At 35.1% G+C, this 20,779-nt stretch overlaps 1 protein-coding gene across 1 annotated transcript in view; it reads left to right on the forward strand.

The window, feature by feature from the left end:
- The window catches only part of WASL (WASP like actin nucleation promoting factor), a 63,669-nt gene extending 50,048 nt beyond the window's left edge, over positions 1 to 13,621 (forward strand). The window contains exons 9-11 of the mRNA XM_045565382.1: positions 1,029 to 1,549; positions 5,697 to 5,805; positions 11,026 to 13,621. Coding sequence (XP_045421338.1) covers positions 1,029 to 1,549; positions 5,697 to 5,805; positions 11,026 to 11,087 — 692 coding nt within the window. The 3' untranslated portion in view covers positions 11,088 to 13,621. The remainder of the gene's footprint in view (positions 1 to 1,028; positions 1,550 to 5,696; positions 5,806 to 11,025) is intronic.
- The last annotated feature ends 7,158 nt before the right edge of the window (positions 13,622 to 20,779 follow it).

Consider the following 20,779-nt stretch of genomic DNA (forward strand, 5'->3'; position numbering starts at 1 on the left):
GATACCATATTATACTTTGTATCGATAAATACAAATAGCTGTTATGGATTCTAGGATTTCTCTACTCCTAAAAATATTAATTTTTGTTTTTCAATGAATGGAGAAATAATGAAGTATAATATTACATGAGTTTGTGTATACTGTTGGTAAAACCATGAAGTAAAATAAATTTTAGTACTTTAAGGTTTTAGTTATATTCCTTGATATAGTTTAATGTTGCTCTACTTTAAGTTTGATTTACTATTTATATCTTACATTTTCACTTAAGTTGAATAAGAATACAAATATTATTACTACAGAATAATGGTAATTTTTTATTAATAACTTTAATTTTGCACTTTATAGAAATTCTGTTAGTTAATAATCAGTTTATATCTCCTGAATAAGTGATTGAACATTTCAACTGAGCAAGCAGCCTCTCACAATGCCATAACTAGAATTGTAGACTCTTTTAGAAATATATGACATTATACTGTAAGTACAGTATAAAGTACAAATATAAATTAGATGACAAAGGCTTACGTTTTAAAAGGAAAGCATTATATTTGGGTTTTAGCTCAAATTAATGTTAATAAATTCTAATATGTTATGCCACGCCATATAGTTATGAATGTGAATTAATTTTGTTAAAAAACTAAAATATATTTGATTCTTTAAAGAGGGAAGGTGAATTCATTGATTTTTATTAAAATGTAAAATAATGCTTATTAACCAAAATGTTTAATTTCATTGATATGATTTTGTTATTATTATATGAAGTAGAAAAGGATTTATTCTCCTTACCTTCAGAACTGGTCCTGATTCCTAAAAACTAAATTCTACTGTTTTAGCCAATGTTTTTCAAGAAACAAAAGGAAGGTGATCTTTAAGCTGAAAATTCCCAAATAAAATTGAAAAGTAAATGAAAAGATGAGGCCCTTTTTTCTTGATATTATTTTGTTTTCATACTTGTTAAAGTGAGTTGTTTTTCAATATGATGATTATGGGGGGAAAAAAGCATGCTTTCTTGTCTTCTGTTTTCATTTCAGCACCACCACCTCCACCACCATCAAGGGGAGGGCCGCCTCCTCCTCCTCCCCCTCCACATAGCTCGGGCCCTCCTCCTCCTCCTGCCAGAGGAAGAGGTGCTCCTCCCCCACCACCTTCAAGAGCTCCCACAATTGCACCTCCACCACCACCTCCTTCCAGGCCTGGTGTAGGAGTCCCTCCACAGCCGCCAAATAGGATGTACCCTCCTCCACCTCCAGCTCTTCCCTCCTCGGCACCTTCAGGGCCTCCACCACCACCTCCACCTCTGTCAGTGGCAGGGTCAGCGGCACCACCCCCACCGCCTCCACCTCCTCCTCCACCTGGGCCTCCTCCTCCTCCTGGCCTCCCTTCTGACGGGGACCATCAAGTTCCAACTCCTGCAGGAAACAAAGCAGCTCTTTTAGATCAAATTAGAGAGGGTGCTCAACTAAAAAAAGTGGAACAGAACAGTCGACCAGTGTCCTGCTCTGGACGGGATGCGCTTTTAGACCAGATACGACAGGGTATTCAACTAAAATCTGTAAGTAATCTGTTCTTTTCATTTTAGATCATCTATCATAATGGTATTTTAAAGTAATTTATAAGATTTTTGAAAGGTTTATTCTTTTGTATTTTCCCTCTTGCTATTTAGCTTTTTAACCGTATGGATATGTTAATATTTTTATGTACAATGAAATGCACAAACTTCTAATTCAGTTTTGATAACTATCTGTAGCTGTGTAACCCATACTTAAAATGTAGATCATTTCTGTCACCTCAGAATGTTCCCTCAGGCCTTTCCCCAATTCTTATAAAAACCAATCACTGATTTAATCACCATAGATTAGTTTTACCTATTCTAGAATTTCATATAATTTTACAGTTTGCAATGCATTGTTCTAGACTTTACTTTTAAATAAAAGGTACTTTAATTTAACAAAAAATTCTTATTAAACTATGGGGAATTAAAAATAGCCCTACTTGAAACCAACTGCAATTACTTTTGTAAATCCAAACTAGTAACTTTATGAAAATTAAATCATATTCTAAAGTTTCCGTGTTCTGAAATTTGGATTAGTAGAGAATCAGACTCATAGAAAATTGAAATAGTTCTAATAGAATTTCTGACAGCAATGGCAGATAATTTAGGATTATCTGAATTGGGTGAGATGATCATTTAATCTTCTAGAGGTTAGAAAACTTTTTTTTATAAAGGATCAGGTGGTAAATATTTTAGGCTTACATGCCTTATAGTCTCTTGTCATAACTGCTCAACTCTGCTGTTATATCACCGAAGCAGCCACAGACCCTAAATGAACGGACATGATTGTGTTCTATAAAACTTGTTTTTGGACACTGAAATTGAATTTCATATAATTTCACATCACAAATATTCTTCTTTTGGATTTTTGTTTTAACCATTTAAAAATGTAAAAACCATCCTTAGCTTTTGAGTTATAAACAAACAAACAAACCAGGGGAAAAAACCAAAAATCCAGAGGACAGTCTAGAGGTGGCCTGTGGGCTATAGTTTGCTGACTCCTATCCTAGAGCCTAACCTATGTTTACATACTTTTTTCTGAGCTTTTATATGTAGTGTGTTCTACAGGACTTAAGGTAGATAATGGATGGTAGATTTTTCTATGAGGAAAATGAAGATAACAGAAGGATAGTTTAACTGAATTATTTTGCAATGTAAAGATTTAAAGTAACTTTTTAGATCTCAGAAGCTTTGGCTAGGAGGACAGTGATGGGTAGGAAACAATTAATTGAATGAAGACATTTAAACTTAGCATAGCATAGATTTAAGAAGCGTTTGAACTTTAAAGTACATCTAGATCTTTTCTTTACATGTATTCAGAATGGCAATCATTTTTGCTCCCTTTGGCATTTAGTTCAGACTGAAGGTTTCCCAGGAGCAGTTAAAGAACTTTAAAGAGTGGGTAGTGGAGAGAATTAATGTCAAAATGACCACAGCTTCGGTTAATAACAGTTTTTAATAAGGTCATTTGCTTTCAGCTTTTGCCTTGGATTCTCATTCCTGTATCTCCCACTCCTAGCCTACCTTTTTGTTTTTTCTTTTCTATTTCCTTTTCATAAGCTTTTGTTTTTTTTTCTCTCGTTTAGCTATAATAAGGTGATGTTTTATTTTTAATGAATAAAATTGAATCCTCTTTTCTTAATTTAAAAAGTTGGCAAGTTAAATTTTCTTTTTTTTTTTTCCTTTTTTTTTTCGAGACAGAGTCTCACTGTGTTGTCCAGGCTAGAGTGCCGTGGCATCAGCCTAGCTCACAGCAACCTCAAACTGTTGGGCTGAAGCAATCCTCCCTGCCTCAGCCTCCCGAGTAGCTAGGACTACAGACATGCGCCACCATGCCCGGCTAATTTTTTCTATATATATTTTTAGTTGTACAGATAATTTCTTTCTATTTTTAGTAGAGATGGGGTCTCACTCTTGCTCAGGCTGGTCTCGAACTCCTGACCTCACGCGATCCTCCGGCCTTGGCCTCCCAGAGTGCTAGGATTACAGGTGTGAGCCACTGCACCAGGAGGCTAAATTTTCTGTTTACTCTCACCATTATTTACTTCCCATCCCAACCCACCCCTCCTACTCCCCACCAAAAAACCCCCTGTCAGTTGATCTCTAAATTTCTTTTAGAGAGAAAAATATTTTCCATTCTAAGTGTAGGATAGTAGGCCATTTTTATCCTAGATAATCACTTTCCCAGCCAGGTACAGTGGCTCATGCCTATAATCCGAATGCTTTGGGAGTCCAAGGTGGGAAGACTGCTTGAGGCCAGGAGTTCAAGACCAGCCTGGGCAACGTAGTAAGAGACTGTCTCTACAAAAATAAAAAAATAACTGGGTGTGGGGTATTCCCCTGTACTTGAAAGGCTGAGAGGGGAGGATCACGTGAGTCCAGGAGTTTGAGGTTGCAGTGAGCTATGATTATGCCACTGCACTCCAGCCTGGGCAACAGAGCGAGACACTGTCTCATCGTCCATCATCACTTTCCTTTTGATAGCATTCAGTGTATTATCATAGAGTGCATAATCAGTACATTATTGGCATGTTATACATGTGATCTTAGTCCATAATTTTATGTTTCAAAAAAATAATCATTCTGTGGTTGAAATTTTTCTGGCTTTGTTTCTTCAAATTTTCTGTATAAATCATCCATTCTGTGATGAATATGATGAACGTAAAACCACAGATTTACTTTAAAGAGCTAGCAGGAGGTATATAAATACTCACCTATTTTGAATTTGAATAATTGAAGTGTTCATAATACTTCAAATAGCACCTTCTCTAAGAAAGTACTTAAAAAAATGTGTGTTGACAGTGTGTGTTTTTACTTTGTATTCTCTCCTTTATGTTATCAAATTGCTTAAAGGTAATCTAAATGTCCTGGTTGTTATTTTACTTCTTTGAGAGCCTCATACAGAAATACAAAGCTCTGAAACTATTTCTGTTATCTTTTTCATTTGTGGCACTTCTATACTGGTAACAGTTAATATGCAGTCCCTGAAACATAAATACTAATGAATGAGTTTGTATTTTCTGGGGAGCTACTTTGAATTTTGTCAAAAAAGAAAAATATAGGTCTTAAGTCCAGAAAGAGCAAGTAGTAGTAGGAGAAGAGTTGTAAAGACCAACATGCAAAATTTGTCTTAATAAAATAATTTTTTTGTGGGAAATGATTTAGAATGTCAAATAAATAAAAATATACATTTAAAAACTTAGGTAATTATTTGGTACAGCTATGCTATTTCATCTTTAATTATACCAATATTATACCTTTACATGGATAATAGAAGTCCACAGACAAAATTCACAAAATGAATATGTCAAAGCAACTGCTAATTCTGGTCAAAGTGCACTTAGAGCAGTACTTTCTAAATTGTATTTTTCTTCCCTGAACACCTACAGATTTCCTGTAATCTCTCTTTTTCAGTCTGAGTGTTGGAAGCAGAGATAATTTTGTATGGACTATCATCCTGAGAAATTAGATTTAATGAGAGTCTTTGTTTTCTGAATGTAGTTTGGACCAGATGGATGTACTTCAATTAGGGATAGTTGCCTTGTGAGGCAAATACATTTTGAAAGCTTCTCAACTGATCTCAGAAGTTATACACTATGAGGAGGGAGTTTCATTTTGAATTACAATATATGCTTATTAGTTATAACTTTATATCATATGAAGTATAAATATAACAAATGTGTAGAGCTGAATTTTCTAGAACATAAGTTTCTATAGTTGTTCTTAGATTTCTTAAATAGGCATCCCACTTAACAACTCTAGGAATGTAAATATTACCCTAGGTTTATAAAATATGCCTTTGGTAATAGTTTTAAAGTTTATCATCTAAGGCTTTGTGTGTTGGAATGAACAGAAATAACTTAGCTGCAAGGGCAAGTATCATTCAGGAAAGGACTGAATTTATCTAAATATAAACATTGATTTGGAAATGTATCACTGGCTTATAGATTAAGAAGAAGAGGAAATATTTCTTGAGTAATTCTTTTAAGACAGCAGTTTATTTCTCCTTAATTTGTTTAATCCTGTCTTGGGCTTGATTCTTTTTAATTTTCTTTTAAGATAAGTGATTCTAAGATAGTAAGACTTCATTGAAACAGATTCTTTACTAAGGATTTTTTATTGAGTTTTGCTAACTTTCTTTTCCAAGGTATGTGATGGCCAAGAGTCTACACCACCGACACCTGCACCCACTTCAGGAATTGTGGGCGCATTAATGGAAGTGATGCAGAAAAGGAGCAAAGCCATTCATTCTTCAGGTATTTATGTGTGTGTGTGTGCTATTTATTTGTTTAATAAATTTGTTTGATACTCTATTATTTTTGTTTTATGCTTATCACTGACTTTCTCTGTGGTAATTGAGTAACTTGCTAATGTTGGTTCTAGGCTATATTTTAAAAAGTTGTTGCCTCTGTGACTAGTCTGTCTGAAACTTAATGGATGCCAGGACACCACAGCAATAAATATAAATCAGAAGAATAGCTTCAGAAAAATGGCAATTTTGTTTCCTATAGCAAGAAATACTTAATAGAATCCCTAGCAAACAACCTCTAAACAAGGTTTGAGATCTTTGCGTTTCATATCTTTCTGACATTCTTAAGACGTAACAAATTCAAGAGGTTTTCTTGATCTGTGAGGGTTAGGGCTAAGAATTTAGATAATTTCCACTGTTTCTAGACTTTGCTAAAGAATACTAATTTTTTTAAAACCTTTTTTGTCATTTCCTAAAGATTTATTTGAATAAACCAGTACTTATTCTGAGGTTATTATTAAACATATACATACCCCCATATAAATGAATATTGCTTTTAAAAAAGAACAAGAATATGGATTTTGCTGACTGGAATGGTGGAGGTTTACTAAAGAGTTTCTCCAACATGATGTGCTAGAATCAGATCTTTGTTCTTATTAGATCTATTATTTAATCTCTGAACCTCAATTTTTTTTATTTGTTATATGGAGAGAATTCACAAATCATATGATTGATGTGAGAATTAAACAAAATAGTATGTAACTAACAAGCAGATTACCTAGCACATAGTAAGTGCTCAATAAATGTTACTCCTTTTCTTTGTTTCTCTGTAAGGATGTGGATAGCTAAGATCCTTGAGCAATATTTGTTACGGACATACTTGTTCCTATACTGCATTACAAAGATAAAGCAGGCTAATTCATTTCATAAATACTTACTGTGGAATAATAATAAAATTTTAACAAAACAACAGAAGTCCCTGCCTTCATGGAGAGTGTATTCTAACAAGAGAAAGAGAAGCAATAAACAAAATAAATTAGAAAAAAATACATAGTGCTTTAAATGGTGACATGATACTAAGAACAAAAATTTTTCAGCTGAAAAGGGAGATATGGAGTTACAGGCTATGTATTGGGTGGGAGGTTCATTTTGAAATGGGATGATGAAGTCTAACTGAGGTGACATTTGTGAAAAGACCAGAAATGCAGGGAGTGAACCAGGTAGAAAATTGGGAAAAGTGTGTCATATGGAATGAACAGTAAATGCAAAGTCTGTGAGTTTGAGAAACAACGAGGAGGTCAGTATGGCTAGAGCAAGGAGGGGAAGGAAAGAATAGTAAGGAATGAAGTATGAGAGGAAGTAGGGGGCCAGTAGTAAGGCTTTGAGAGCACTGAAAGTATATTGGCATTCTGAATGTGATGGCAGGGTCTTTAGCAGAGGAGTGGTAATGATCTAAGTAAGAGATGATGGAGGCTTGAACCAGGTTTATAGCACCAATGAGAAGTGGTTAGATATTAGTTATGTTTTAAATGTGGACTGGGTTTGCTGATAGATTAGAAGTGAAGTTTGAAAGAAAGAGAGGAGTAAAGGATGACTCCAAGGTTTTTGACCTGAGCAACTGGAAGGGTGAAATTTTCTTAATAGAGAAGGTATAGATTAGGAAGAGAAAGTTTGAGAGGAAAAATTAGGAATTTTGTTTTGTGCATATTAAATTTGAGATACTTATTAAAATTCAAATGTAAATATTGAGTAGGCATTTGGTTAGGAGTCTGGAATTCACAGGAAAAGTCTGAACTATTAATATAAAGTTGCATATCAATAAGACATACATAGATACATGGTATTTGAAGTTGTGGGACTGGGTGAGATCCAAGAAGTGGATATAGATAGAAAAGAGAAGATCTAATAAGATCTGAGGGCTGGAGAGTGTGGTATCTAGAAGCCAAGTGAAGAAAATGTTTGAAGGGTGATCATCAGAAGTTCAAATGCTTCTGATATGTCAAAGATGAGGACAGGGAATTGAACTTTAATTAAAAGGGTAGAAAGACAGACTGATTATTGGGACCGCCTACTCTATTTCCTTTATGGCTTAGTATTGACAAGGTTCCTGCCCATCGCTAGAGTTGATAGCTGAACAACACGTCAGTTGTATTTTTGACACCTTTTCTTTAGAAACAGTCATTAAAGGGGGGCCTTTGTTTTCCTAGGTTTGTTTTACTACTCTAAATGTTTATTTAGAAAACATTTATCTGCTATAGTTTACATTATTTTTGTCAGCAGATGGCCAAATTTTCCTCTGAAAAATGTGACCTTCTAACCTGATGCATGCCAAAAAGTTAGCTAAACTTTAAAGACATCACAATTGATACTGAAAATACTATAAAAATATGGTTACTTAAATTGAAAATTGTTTATAGGCAATTTTCTCACTCCACCTTTACCTCCAGGGTAGGTGTCAGATGGCATGCAGCAATAATTTGACATCAGTACTAAGCCTCAGCTTATCTGTTTGTATATCTGTCTCCATACCACTCAAGACACTTGAAGGCAGGAAAAGTAGGTCCTTCATCAATGTATCATTGAATGAATATAGCGACTGGCACAGAGGAGAACATTATTGAATTGAGCCTGATGGCAAAAGTTTGAGATGGCAAGAATTAAGAATTCTTAGAATTCGGACTTGAGAGTAAACTCAGGTGACTAAACACCATGAGGTTTAGCCTGAATAGGAAAAGAAAATTAAAAAGATAACTTCAGATATGGAAAATGCTCAAGAAAAATCTTGATAGCTGCTGATATCAGAGATAAAGTAAAGATCCTCATTCTGCCTAGAAGAGGGAAATATAAGGTTTCTGTGAAATATATGATCATGAGGAAGCATTTATTGTGTTCTGATGTCTGTGAGTTCTGCTAACTACTTCGCTACAGTGAGTTTTTTTAAAGATATAATTCATATTATATAATAGTCGTGATGATATAATGAATATATAGCATGCTTTTTACTTATTTCTGGTCCTATTTCTTTTAAATATTATTCCTATGGTAGTACCTGATGATGGAATTATTAGCTACTTCTGTTCACCATGGATCCTGATAAATTCCCATCTTTTGTCACTCTGCAAATGGCAGCATAGTTGGGTATACTGGATGCTTTACATCCAGATAATTTTGTGAAGCATATCTAATAAAAACTTTGGGTTGGGTATTATTTCCCTTACTAGTAAAGTAAACACAAAAGTTAACACAAAGTCAATCGAACTCCTTTCCAGATAAATTCTGTAATAGTTTAGACCTGACCACCAGATTTAAATAAATAAAAAATAACTATTATTGTGGTAATAACTTAGTTTGAGGCCAAGGCAAGTTATCTTTGTGCCTGTCTGGCTTCTGTTTATTTTCAAGTTCTAATACTAGAGCTCAAGTACTTTATAAGTACTTTATAAAAACCTTCAAACAATCTATTTTATATGGGGAAAATGAGCATCTAGCCCACACATAATGTCACATACTCAGATCTTATGGGCTGTTTATCATTGTGAAGTGCAGTTGCCTAGCCACTATCTCACTGTACAGACTTGGCCTTTATGGGTTTTATGAGGTATGTATATTTAAGAGGCTAGTAATTATGGAAAGTTGATATAATGTAAAAGTGTACTCATAGAATTTGATGACATCTGAATTTTTATTCATTCTTTGAACAAGTATTTATTGAACATCTTCTGTGCAGCACTGTTCTGGTATTTAGAACACGACAATAAATGAGACAGGCAAAGTCCTTGCTGTTGTGGAGCTTATATTCTAGCGTGAAAACTATTGATCCACAAGTTAAATAGAAGAATTTCAGGTAGTGGTGAGTGTTATAAGGAAAATAAAATGGGATAGACAGTTACTGATTGTGAGGAAGGGATATACTTTATGTATAGGATGGTCAGGAAAGAAGAGGAAGTGTTTTTTTGTGGCACCTAAATGATGAAAATACTCAGCCAAACAGAAGAAATTGCTACTGCTAAAGCTCTGAAGCAACAATAAGCTTGGTAAATTTGAGGGACGTAAAGAGGCCATCTTACTAGAAATAGTGAATTGAAGGAGAGGGCATTATGAGAAAAGCGTGGGAGAGGAGGAGAGACAGTAACTGGGCAAATCACATGGGGTCTTGTAGAGTGAGGTAACATCAGCTTTTATTCAAATAGCAGTGGTCAGCCACAGGAGAACCTTAAGAAAGGTAACAACATGATATTTTTAAATCTTAGAATTTAAATAATACCATTCCATTTGGTGTGAGGTAAATAGACTATAGAGTTGCAATAATCCAAGCAGAGTATGGTGGTGGTGTGAGCAATAGCAGTAGAAGTGGTGAGAAGGAGCAGACCTGACGACTGGATGGTGAAAAAAGAGGAAGCAATTACAAGTTCTAGGTTTTTGGCCTGTCACCTGAGAGGATGCCATTTATTGAGATGGAGCAGACTAGGGTGGAGGGGGAGAAGAAGGTTGCAGAAGGAGGTAAAACTTCAGAAGTTTTGAGTTTGAGAATCCCCATGAAGGATACAAGAAGGCAGTTGGATTCATGATAGCCAAGTCTGAAATTCAGAAAGGACAACCCAAATGTGATTAACACATTAACAGACATACAGGTTCAAATTTGTTTGGTAGATACTAAGGCACAAGGACCCAAATCTTTTGACTCCTGTCTTAATCTTCACTTTATTTTTGAATGATTAAAGCCCTCCCCAGCTAAACCACTTGTGATTTGTCAGTTATTCCATTGCAGATGCAGGCTATCTGGAGCAGTCTTTAAATTTGAGATTACATTGTTTAAAAAATATGTATTTTTATATCATCCAGTACTGTTTAGCCAGATGAGAGAGTCAAGTTCCCATGTACATATGTGGGTTGGAACATACTTCACGTAAGACTGATTTTAATGTAATTTCAGCACTTTCATAGAATGGACTGTCCCAGATTTGTAACTGTTCAATGTTGTATTCACTTCACAATGTATCAAGCACCAGTATTGCCATGGATTGGTTTCAAATAACCCTTTGTATAGGATTTTATATATATGTAGTTCTTTAAATGTATGTTATAAAATTTAAGCTATTTTAGTAATCAGAGTCCTCCAAGAATCAAACAGTTTGTCTTTCAGGAGTTAATAGAACTCACCCAAGAATTATGTAATGTCATTTTATTCTGTGGATATATTTTAATTGTCTTGATGATTTGTTTCTAGATGAAGATGAAGATGAAGATGATGAAGAAGATTTTGAGGACGATGATGAATGGGAAGACTGATCTATATATTATATATATTTTTAAGGTGAAATACTAAACACTACTTTCTGTCTATGGGTTCTGTAAAATTATCATGTAAATGTTCTACCAATTTGCTGTATATTTTTGTTGCCTTTTTTGCTTTTTTTTATTAATCTGTGCAATACCTCATTTAATCTGTAAAGGTTTGTCATAATCCTCTACAAAGCTACTCCCTGTTATTGTGTGCAAGTTTACACCACAATGCTCACTTGACTTGTGAATATTTTTCATTCCATCAACAAGGGAGTTTAAATATTATATGTGAGACTGACAAAAACCTTAATGTAATTTAGTTATAATGCCAGAAGGAAAACACTATTTTCATACCCTACTTTTTCTGTACCTAAATTTTCTTATAAAAATCTAGTATAGCACTACGTTCTTTTTTAAGTGATGCAAACCTTAGTTTCTTTACCCCCTTCATTTTGAGTACAATGCTACATATGAATGTTGAAGCTGATAGATTGCACAGTTCTTTAGACATCACTACACTGATGCAGTTTCTCAAATTTTAGCAATATGCTCTACATAAAATCACTACAGAGGTACTAGTGGAAAAAATCAGTAACACACCTCTTATAGCAATACTACCTGTTATTGGTACAGCAGTGGTATTTGCAGGCTGGATTCATAAGGAACCCTATATACCTGTTCTTGACTGAGGTTATTTTTATGCTATAGCAAATGTGGTAGGCTCTTTTTGACAAAAATTTAAAAATATTTTTGGTATTCTGAAACAGAAAAGTTAATATTTAAGTTGGAGTTTAGGGCGCTTGGGGAGTAGTTTCACTTTACATGAACTGAAAAGGGTATACATTATGGTTACACCAATATTTGGTTAAAGATGCTATACAAATCAGAATGTTATTAAGATCATGTGGAATTTAAGTATTTTTATTTTGCAGTTTGTATGGATTGAGGTTAATCTAGTTGGCAAAGAAATGCACTGTAATGCTGAACCTAACATGCCATAATTTTTATTTTGATAATTTCTCAAGGTTTTTGTCAAGTATCATGTGAAGGGTTACATTTTTCTTAAAAGATGAGTGGTCCCAATGTCAAATTTTCTTGGAACAAATAACTGAGTGATAGATTTCTTTAAAATAAAACTTTACAACCTGCACATTTGTTATGCATACTAAATGGTGTGTTAAAATTAGGGTTTCCTTGCCTCTCTGTAATACACTAATCTGCCTAAAGGTGGTTGTTTCATATTTATAGTGCTAATTATCACACCTACCTACTTTAAATTTTAGGTAGAAAATTATCTGATTTAAATACAGACATATTTTTCTCACATTGAGTCATATGCAGAATGTAGTTCCAGATGTATTTCATTACTATAGTCACAATATCCAACTAAAAATTATGCTATCTAGAGTTGTACCGACCAAAATCTAGTATTGGCATGATCTTGACAGGCTGGACCTGCAAGATGTGGCTTGAATTTTAAGCAGTTATCGCATAATCTCTAGTGATCATGCATCTAGTTATCATAAGAAATAATTTAAAAGGTTTTGTTGCTGAAAGCAGTAAGTGGTGCAGTAAAATAGTTAAGTTATTCAAAGAATGTTACCTTCCTTGCAAGAGTAATTTAAGCACATGGGAAAGATTCTAGACTTTTTGTTTCTTGCAAAAACAGTGCCCTCTGCTGCTAGAAACCTTTTTCTGCTTACTATCATTTTTACTGTGGCTTGAGCTCAGTGAGTCTGGTGTGGATGAGGCTGAACAACTACTAACCAATAAAATTAGGAATTTGTGCAAATGATAAATGGAACATTATAATTATTTTAAATAATGTGAAGCATTTTTCTTTTCCTTTTGACTTAAAAAAATTTAAATTTTCTAGAGATGTCTTTAAGGTAATGCCAATTTAAGATCTCTTTTAACTTTTGGCCAAGGAATTCAGGATCTTCCAGCTAAATTTGGTATATAAATATTTATCAAGAACTTTTGAGAAGAGAATATCAATTCTTTGAGCTGGAAACACAATTTTAAACAAGTAAGATGAATGTGTAATTTGCCAAAGGTAATTACGTTTCTTCTTTTTTCTTAAAGAAAAAAAGACATTGGTTGTTGTTAGGCAAAGTCTAAATTACTATTGGTTGAAATACAGCAGCTGTGGAATTCAGTCCAGGCAGGAAGACTGAATCCACTTTACCAAGTAAGAAAAGGTTGCATGTTTCAGTCCTCCACCATCTTGTACTGTGGGCAGCACTATACCTGTGCATTGTCTGAAAGCCTCCCGCATATACTCCAGCTAAATGATTGTCTGGTAGCCTTCGCACTTAACAAACTAGCATGAGGCTTTTTATATCTAAATGCTACGTGATAGACAATTTCTGCTAGCCACATATTGTATGTATGAGATTCATAAAGATTTTCAATCATTTCATTTTCAAACAACTGAAATTTTGTTTAGTATGTGAATTTTTTTTTGAAATGTATAGTGAATAGGATGTTGCACTGGTGGCAATTCATCATGGAGCATAATAAAATTAATTTGACCCAAATAGCATAAAATAGTGTGTTTTTATTTGTTTATTGTTAAGAGATTAAAGTACATAAAAAAATTTCAAACTGCATAGCAAAGGGTGCATGGCAGGGAATGATAACGGTTGAAGTTTTCAGCAGACTGCATGCCCTGAGAGTTAGAGTGTGCCATTAAATAAACATGGTGAGCAAAAGAATGTTACACCCTGTTCTGTTGGGAAACATGACAGCTGTTCAGTGGCTCCCCTGGAAGCCAGTGCTGTGCCATACAGAGCATTCACATTGCAAGGTCAAACTGTTTGGAATTCTTTCATGTACCAAAAATATTGAAGTTTTTAAATCAGAATGATATTAGAGTTTACTGGTAGTTTCAATAAATGCCTAATATTAGCAGTTTGTGTGGGATATAGATATCTTTTAATAAATAGTATCAAAGAAGGTGTTCATTTTAAACAGGAAACTCTATTTTTGATAAATAGAATTTTCTGTTTCACTGCCCTGGCACAAGTGGGTGTCTGAAGATTAAACTGAGTTATGGAATCCAGTGTGTAGGATGCTACAAAATGCCTTTTAAGAGCTTTAGCCAAGTTTAACAACCATTTAAAGAATAATTTTTTCTATTAAAAAGTTGTTTCTGTTATACAAACACTTGAGAATGTATTAAACTCTTAAAAAAAATTTTTTTAAAGAGAAATGTGCCTCAGAATTGTTCCTGCCATATATTTTTCTAATCAACCAAGATTCCTGAAATAACTCTGTCTTAGCAATGGAATTCCTAAAGGACAAGCATAGAATAAGACCTATTTATAGTACAATAGAAAATCCTTTATGGAAAAGTTGGGAAATTCTCCCTTGCCCTGTTTATTTTATTGACATTGTCACAGCCCACCTCCAAAACAGTGTTCTTTTGTAATCTCTTGGTCATTTATTCATGAATTTTTTTTTAACTTTTTAGGGAGCCACTGGGAAAAGGTGTAGTATTAATAAATGGACTGTTAGAAATATGCTGGAAATATACTTTGTAGCTAATGCTAAGACTGCCTTTACTTCTTCTGTATGTGATAGATGGTAGCCTTCCATTGCTGTGAGGAGCCTATTGAAAAATTTGTCTTTATAATAAAATGTGTCCAGATTCATCTACCATAGCTTTTAAAAAAAATGTGTGTCAATGATTATAGTAACTATTGATACTGTATTTACTTTTACACAAATCTAGTGGAAATCAAAACTGGTCACTGCATCACCATCAAGGTTGACAAATTAGGGTATGAATAGTAATTATTTTGAGCAAAATATAAAATAGTTTATAGGTGGTTTTCAGTTTAGTCAGATATTTGTGTATTGGAGAATTTTAGTAAATTTGGAGTGGCCCCTGAATTCTTTAACAATCACCAAAATCTCCTACCTTAGGAAGGGTTTTTTTTTTTTTTTAAAGTTTTATAGAAGAGAAAGTTCAGTTTTAACAGTATCAAATTTCATTACGGAACTTGAACAAAACACATTATTTTCTGTCTTGAATTGGTTGTCGTATCATGACCTAAATTTGGTTTTATTTTAGTTACTGCTATGTGTGAGGCTTTTCATGCAAACCTAATTATAATGATTTTTTTAAAGCGTCATATCACCATATTTAAACAGCTATTTATTAAGAACTAAATATGTGGTTTACATTAAGATACAACAATGGAGTAAGATAGATCCCTACCTGCTAACATCCTTTAAATCTAAAATACTTACTTCACAACTGAAAGACATTTGGAGACCATTGAGTTATATCAGAACAAGCAGGCATGTGGATTCCACCAAGCCCATGCTCTGATTTCACAGGTGAGAGTACCGTACCATAGAGTGGTTGGGCTTGCCCAAGGTCAGTTAGAGGTACCTAATATTGCATGCCAGATCTGATACTAGTTCCTTTGTTCTTCTTCATGCACCATAATGTATCCTTTTCTCTATTTTGTCTTAAATTTAAGGATAAATTGCAGATTTAGTTTGTTTCTAAAAGATTTATGGCTATGTCACCCTTTCTTTCTCTCATCACATCTGGGTGTTGATGGAAGCCATCAGCATCCTGTGCCCATCTCTGCCCAGAAAAGCTGGCTTGCTTTGAGGAACCAGTCTCTGACTCGGAAGCATGTGATTGTGTTTTGGCTCAATGGTGCCGGTCACTCTACATTGCCCAAGTATTTGGTCATCACAGGGCACTCCTGTCATTTAGTACTGAGTTGAAATGAGGTCAAGCTTTTCATTGTATATCAAAATTATTTTTGTTTTTTATGGGTGTAAATAGAAATTGTCTTTGCTTAAACATAATTTTGTAAACTTTTATGATCAACTTTTCTGACAGAAAATTAGTTTGAAAACATAATAATCTTTCTGAATAATTTTCAGTCAGCAGCTGCACTGTCAATTTAAAGACCAGGAGTTCTTGCAAGGAACACAAGGACAAACTGAACACTTTAAATGCAATTTCTTGGCTTTATTATGAGAGAGGGGAGATTCTAATTTGGTTCCACGTACTTCAACATTATTGGAAAACAGGCAGGAAAATAAAGCATGGATCTAGTAGTTGTGGTGTTAGAAGAAACTATAGGGAAACAAAGCTGTTCATGCCTCAATTCTATAGTTGTCTGTAAAGCAAGTATAATTTAGCCCATTAAATCAGCTTCTGATGTAAAAAGAGACAACCTTTTTTTTTTTTTTTTAGCTAGGGTGGGAGTCTAAGAAGGCAGAGAATAGAAAGAATTTGTGTTTGTAAGCTTTTTTTTTTAAAGATTGATGATTGAGAGAATGCTCAGCAAGTATAATTATTAATAAGAATGGTATTTGAATCTCCATTTTGAAGGATGAAAACTTTTAATAGGAAGAAGCTGATAAAATAATTTTTTGTTTATTCAACAAGGATGTGAATGTATACGGGCCAAATTTTACTCAGATTATCAGCTAAATCTCTATGTACACCAGACCAGTAGTCCCCAACCTTTTTGGCACCAGGGACTGGTTTCATGGAAGACAGTTTTTTCACAGATGAGGTGTAGGGTTGGGGGGTGTTGGTTTTGGGATGATTCAAGTGCATTACGTTAATTGTGCAGTCAAACCTCTCTGCTAATGATAATCTGTATTTGCAGCCGCTCCCCAGCACTAACATCACTGCCTCAGCTCCACCTCAGATCATCAGGCATTAGATTCCCATAAGGAGCACACAGTGTAGATCTCTCCCATGAACAGTTTACAGTGGGGTTCATGCTCCTAAGAGAATCTAATGCCACTGATCTGACAGGAGGCAGAGCTTATGCTGTGATGTGAGTGAATAGGAGTGGCTGTAAATATAGATGAAGCTTTGCTTGCTGGTCCAGTGCTCACATCCTGCTGTATGATCCAGCTAATCTTTCTATTTATTGTAGAAATGGAGTCTCACTCTTGATCAGGCTGGTCTTGAATACCTGAGCTCAAGTAATCCTCCCACCTCGGCCTCCCAGGGTGCTAGGATTACAGGCATGAGCCACCGCACCCAGCCATTTATGTATATTGATGTATATAAAATGTAGTTATAAAACCACCCTGACCTTTGGAAATTAAGAATTTGCTAGGTACAAGGAGAAGAAATTAGTGCACAAATTCTTCTCTGGCTGACTCCATTTGTTTTGAGAAATCTCTTTTCAGCCATAAGTTATGATTCTTAAGAAGTTTTCATGACTGCACTGAGCATCTAATCCAATTAGAAAATTTTGGTAAGACACAAAAGGGTAAGGAAGAGATTTATATTTGAAATCATTAGTTACAAGACTGGTGATGGGTTCAGTGGTGAAAACAGGCTGTTTTATTCCAGGTTGTTCATATCAAATTTCTGCATAAATTACCTCTATGAGGAGAGTTTAAATCACTGATGTAATATAGGAAATGTATGCATATCCTTTCATCATTTTGCCAAAGCTAAATCAGCATTTCTCAATGGCTGTTCTGGAAAAAGCACTGTTAGACCTGGAATTTTGGACATGCACAAATCTTAGTGTTCAACATGCTGTTCAGAGAAATGTAGGTGCAGGTGGCATTTTAGACTAATCATCTATTTCTTCTGAAACAACTGGCTTGAATAAACAGGTACCTTGACAATGGTATTAATTGACTTACTAGAACCGTTTTGGCCAAGTCTTCTGGAGGAGGAGAAATCACACTACCGCAGAGTTTAAAATGTAGAAAACTATCTTTCCCAAGTGTTTGGTTTCAAGGCCTAAATTTCCAATGGCATTTTTTTCCGCAGCATCTTCTCAAAAGATAGAAACTACTGTACAATGTTGAGCAGAAAACCAGAATAAACAACAGGCTTCTGAGGCTTAAGGGGCTTGATTCTCAGTCTTCATTTACTGCTTCTCTTGAAAGTACTGACCCCTTAAATCACTCTCCAGCTTTGCCTTTTCTCTGATTTATGGTAATAACCTCCATTCTGCTTACTACTTATAGAAATTATCCAGTACAATTTTGTTTTATAGTTCCTACCATTCCCTCTTACTCCCCTCCCCTATTACAGCAATTAATAGTAACTGTCAGGTATTAAAAGGGTAGGGGGCATATGAAATGCACAAAGGAGGATTTGGTTTTGCATGTGTGGGTTCTGTAACTTAAAAGTGAATTGATATTGGAAGATGGGGAGCACAGCGAAAACTTCACGGACTTCTTATAATAGCAAGAACACCTTCAAATGTTGGCCCTGCTTTGTGGTGGCAATACTTTTACCAGTCCATAGAAGTGTTTTTCTAATAAACACTTTCCAAAAGGCACAGACGACACCTGCCCACTAAGTTCACATTTCCCCAGTGTAGAGTGAGTGCCCTCTGACTTCCCCCGGGGGGGGGGGGCATCTTCTGGCCCTGTTTCCTTTCTAGAGAGGGGGTGTCATATGGGCCCTCACCTAGTTTCACACTGGACTACCTTGGATGACAATGATGAAGCCATTTAAAGGGACCTCCAAAAGTCTAATGGCTGTGCTCACTCCATCCCCAGGCTTTTCATCACTGAGATGTTTTTCCTTTGAGGAAAATCATGTTGAAAGCATTCATTGTAATACTAACCAGTACTTACTAAGTGTTGGGTACTGCATGAAATGTTTTATATGAGCTAGACATTCCAATTTTTCAGCTAAGACAAACGAAACTTAGATTAAATAATTTGCACAAAGTTAAACAGCTAGTAGATGGCAGAGCTGGGCATCAGACTCAAGTCTGTCTTAATAAAAACCCTTTACCACTATAGTACCCTGCCTGCCAGGTGGCATTAAGACAACAGAGATGGTATGGATAAAAAATAAAAATGTTACTCCAATAGCTTCAACTAGAGAAGGCTTGGGATTTTTCTGCTTATGCACATGCAAAGACCCAAAGGAAAAGGCATTTTGTTTTAAAAAATATATATAATCATAATCATGCAACTAAAGCAGTAGCCACTAAGACAAGCCAAGGCAAGTTTTGAGATTAGGACAGCCCCAGATTTTTGGAGTATATAAATAGAATGCTTTTTCTCTTTGGTTTGCGCATCCCTGAACCCCATTCCTTAACTCCAGCACCATTAAAATATTTTTTTCCCATTTGAAATATCAGATTAGGTAACTGGTATGTTTGAGTAATCCCAAATGCTTCATAAATGATTACACAAGAATTTATTTGGAATTACCTCAGAGTCCTCTTTGTGAATCTGAAGTAATCTCTGCCAGTGTCTTCTTAAGTATTTCCTATTTCTTTCATATTAACCCAATGGTGATTTTTAATTTATGGATGTCAAGAACAACTTGGATTTGTTTTCCTTTTTTTTTTTTTTATGTTTTGCTTATTTTTTTTTTAAAGTTTGCGTTTTTTAAAGGCAGCTTTTATTAATGACAGCTGCTAGGGTAAAAGGATTGCAATCCATCCCAACAGATTCTGACAGGTCAAGATTCCTTAAATTTTCTACACATGTCTCTGCAAAGAGTCACCAAAAATTTATGGCAGCATTTAGAGAAAAAGTTGGTGAGTATTACCTTGCTTCTCTTGAATGTGATATTTTCAGCCATCTGCTGCTTTCTGGCAGAGTCTCCACAATTCTCAATTGATGACTTGTTGAAAAAGCAAGAGCTACAGAAGATTGAAGTATAACTTCTAGAAAGGCATTCACAAATAGGTACAAATAAATGTATTCTCCTCCTGACTCTTCCGTTTAAATGTGATTTAAGAGGGAAAAACAAATGTTTCATTTTTCCAATTTTGCTTCAATGTAGTGTCCTTTTGATCTGCTATTTGTCGAATCATTTGTTCATGTGAATGTATTGGATTTTAATCTGTGGTGCTACCACTAACCCACCCCCAGCTTGAAGTGGAATTATTCCATGATCAATTCAGGAAAGACAGCTTGCAAATTGTAACCTGAGAGTGACTAGATAATTTGTTTTTGTGTTTATGTAACAGGGATTAGTGGATCGTCTGAGATTTCATTCAGGGAGAGAGAGAAATTTAGCAGTTTATGCCATGACTACAGTATTTTGATGTGAGGAGATTGCCATCCTTTTCAGGTACATGCCTACTTTTAAAAAATTCTAAATATATGACTTCAAAGAAGTTGTGGTGCTGTTTAACTTGTAAAGATTATATAGTTAATTAGACAATGTTTCAATCTGGAACAAGTGATAAGTCATCTGAAGATTATGCCAGAGTAGCCAGTGTACAAAGAGATAATACCTCAAAGTAGAAACCTCAGCTTTAGATTGCAAATTTGTCTAATGAACTCGAGAGTTAGGGTTTTAAAGATTATAATAATTTTTCCCCAGGATGGTTTATTTAGGGAACAGAACTTCCATTTCCAGTTGTCAATCACTGGCTTGCCCAAAGGATCTCCTGACTGAAGCCTGCACAGCCACTCATGACTACAGCCTGACCACTGCCCCCAGATCACACGTAGGAAAGGGGTGGAGTCTGAGGGAGGAGGATTATTAGCAAGAGTGGATGTGGATATTTTTGGAACTCTGGCCCTAAAATGTGGCAATGTTAGAGTGAAATGGTACAGTGAAATATCTTCACTGGCTGCTCCTTAGTGATAGGCACCTTGGAGCTGCTTAGCCTTCATGGGCAGGTCCTGCTCTGTCCTAGACTTTGGGACCAATCTCACCCCTATAGCCTTGGTTTTCAACCATGAGCCTTTTTGATCAACATAAA

Source organism: Lemur catta, chromosome 11 (genome assembly GCF_020740605.2).
Source record: "Lemur catta isolate mLemCat1 chromosome 11, mLemCat1.pri, whole genome shotgun sequence".
NCBI classification, from domain to species: domain Eukaryota; kingdom Metazoa; phylum Chordata; class Mammalia; order Primates; family Lemuridae; genus Lemur; species Lemur catta.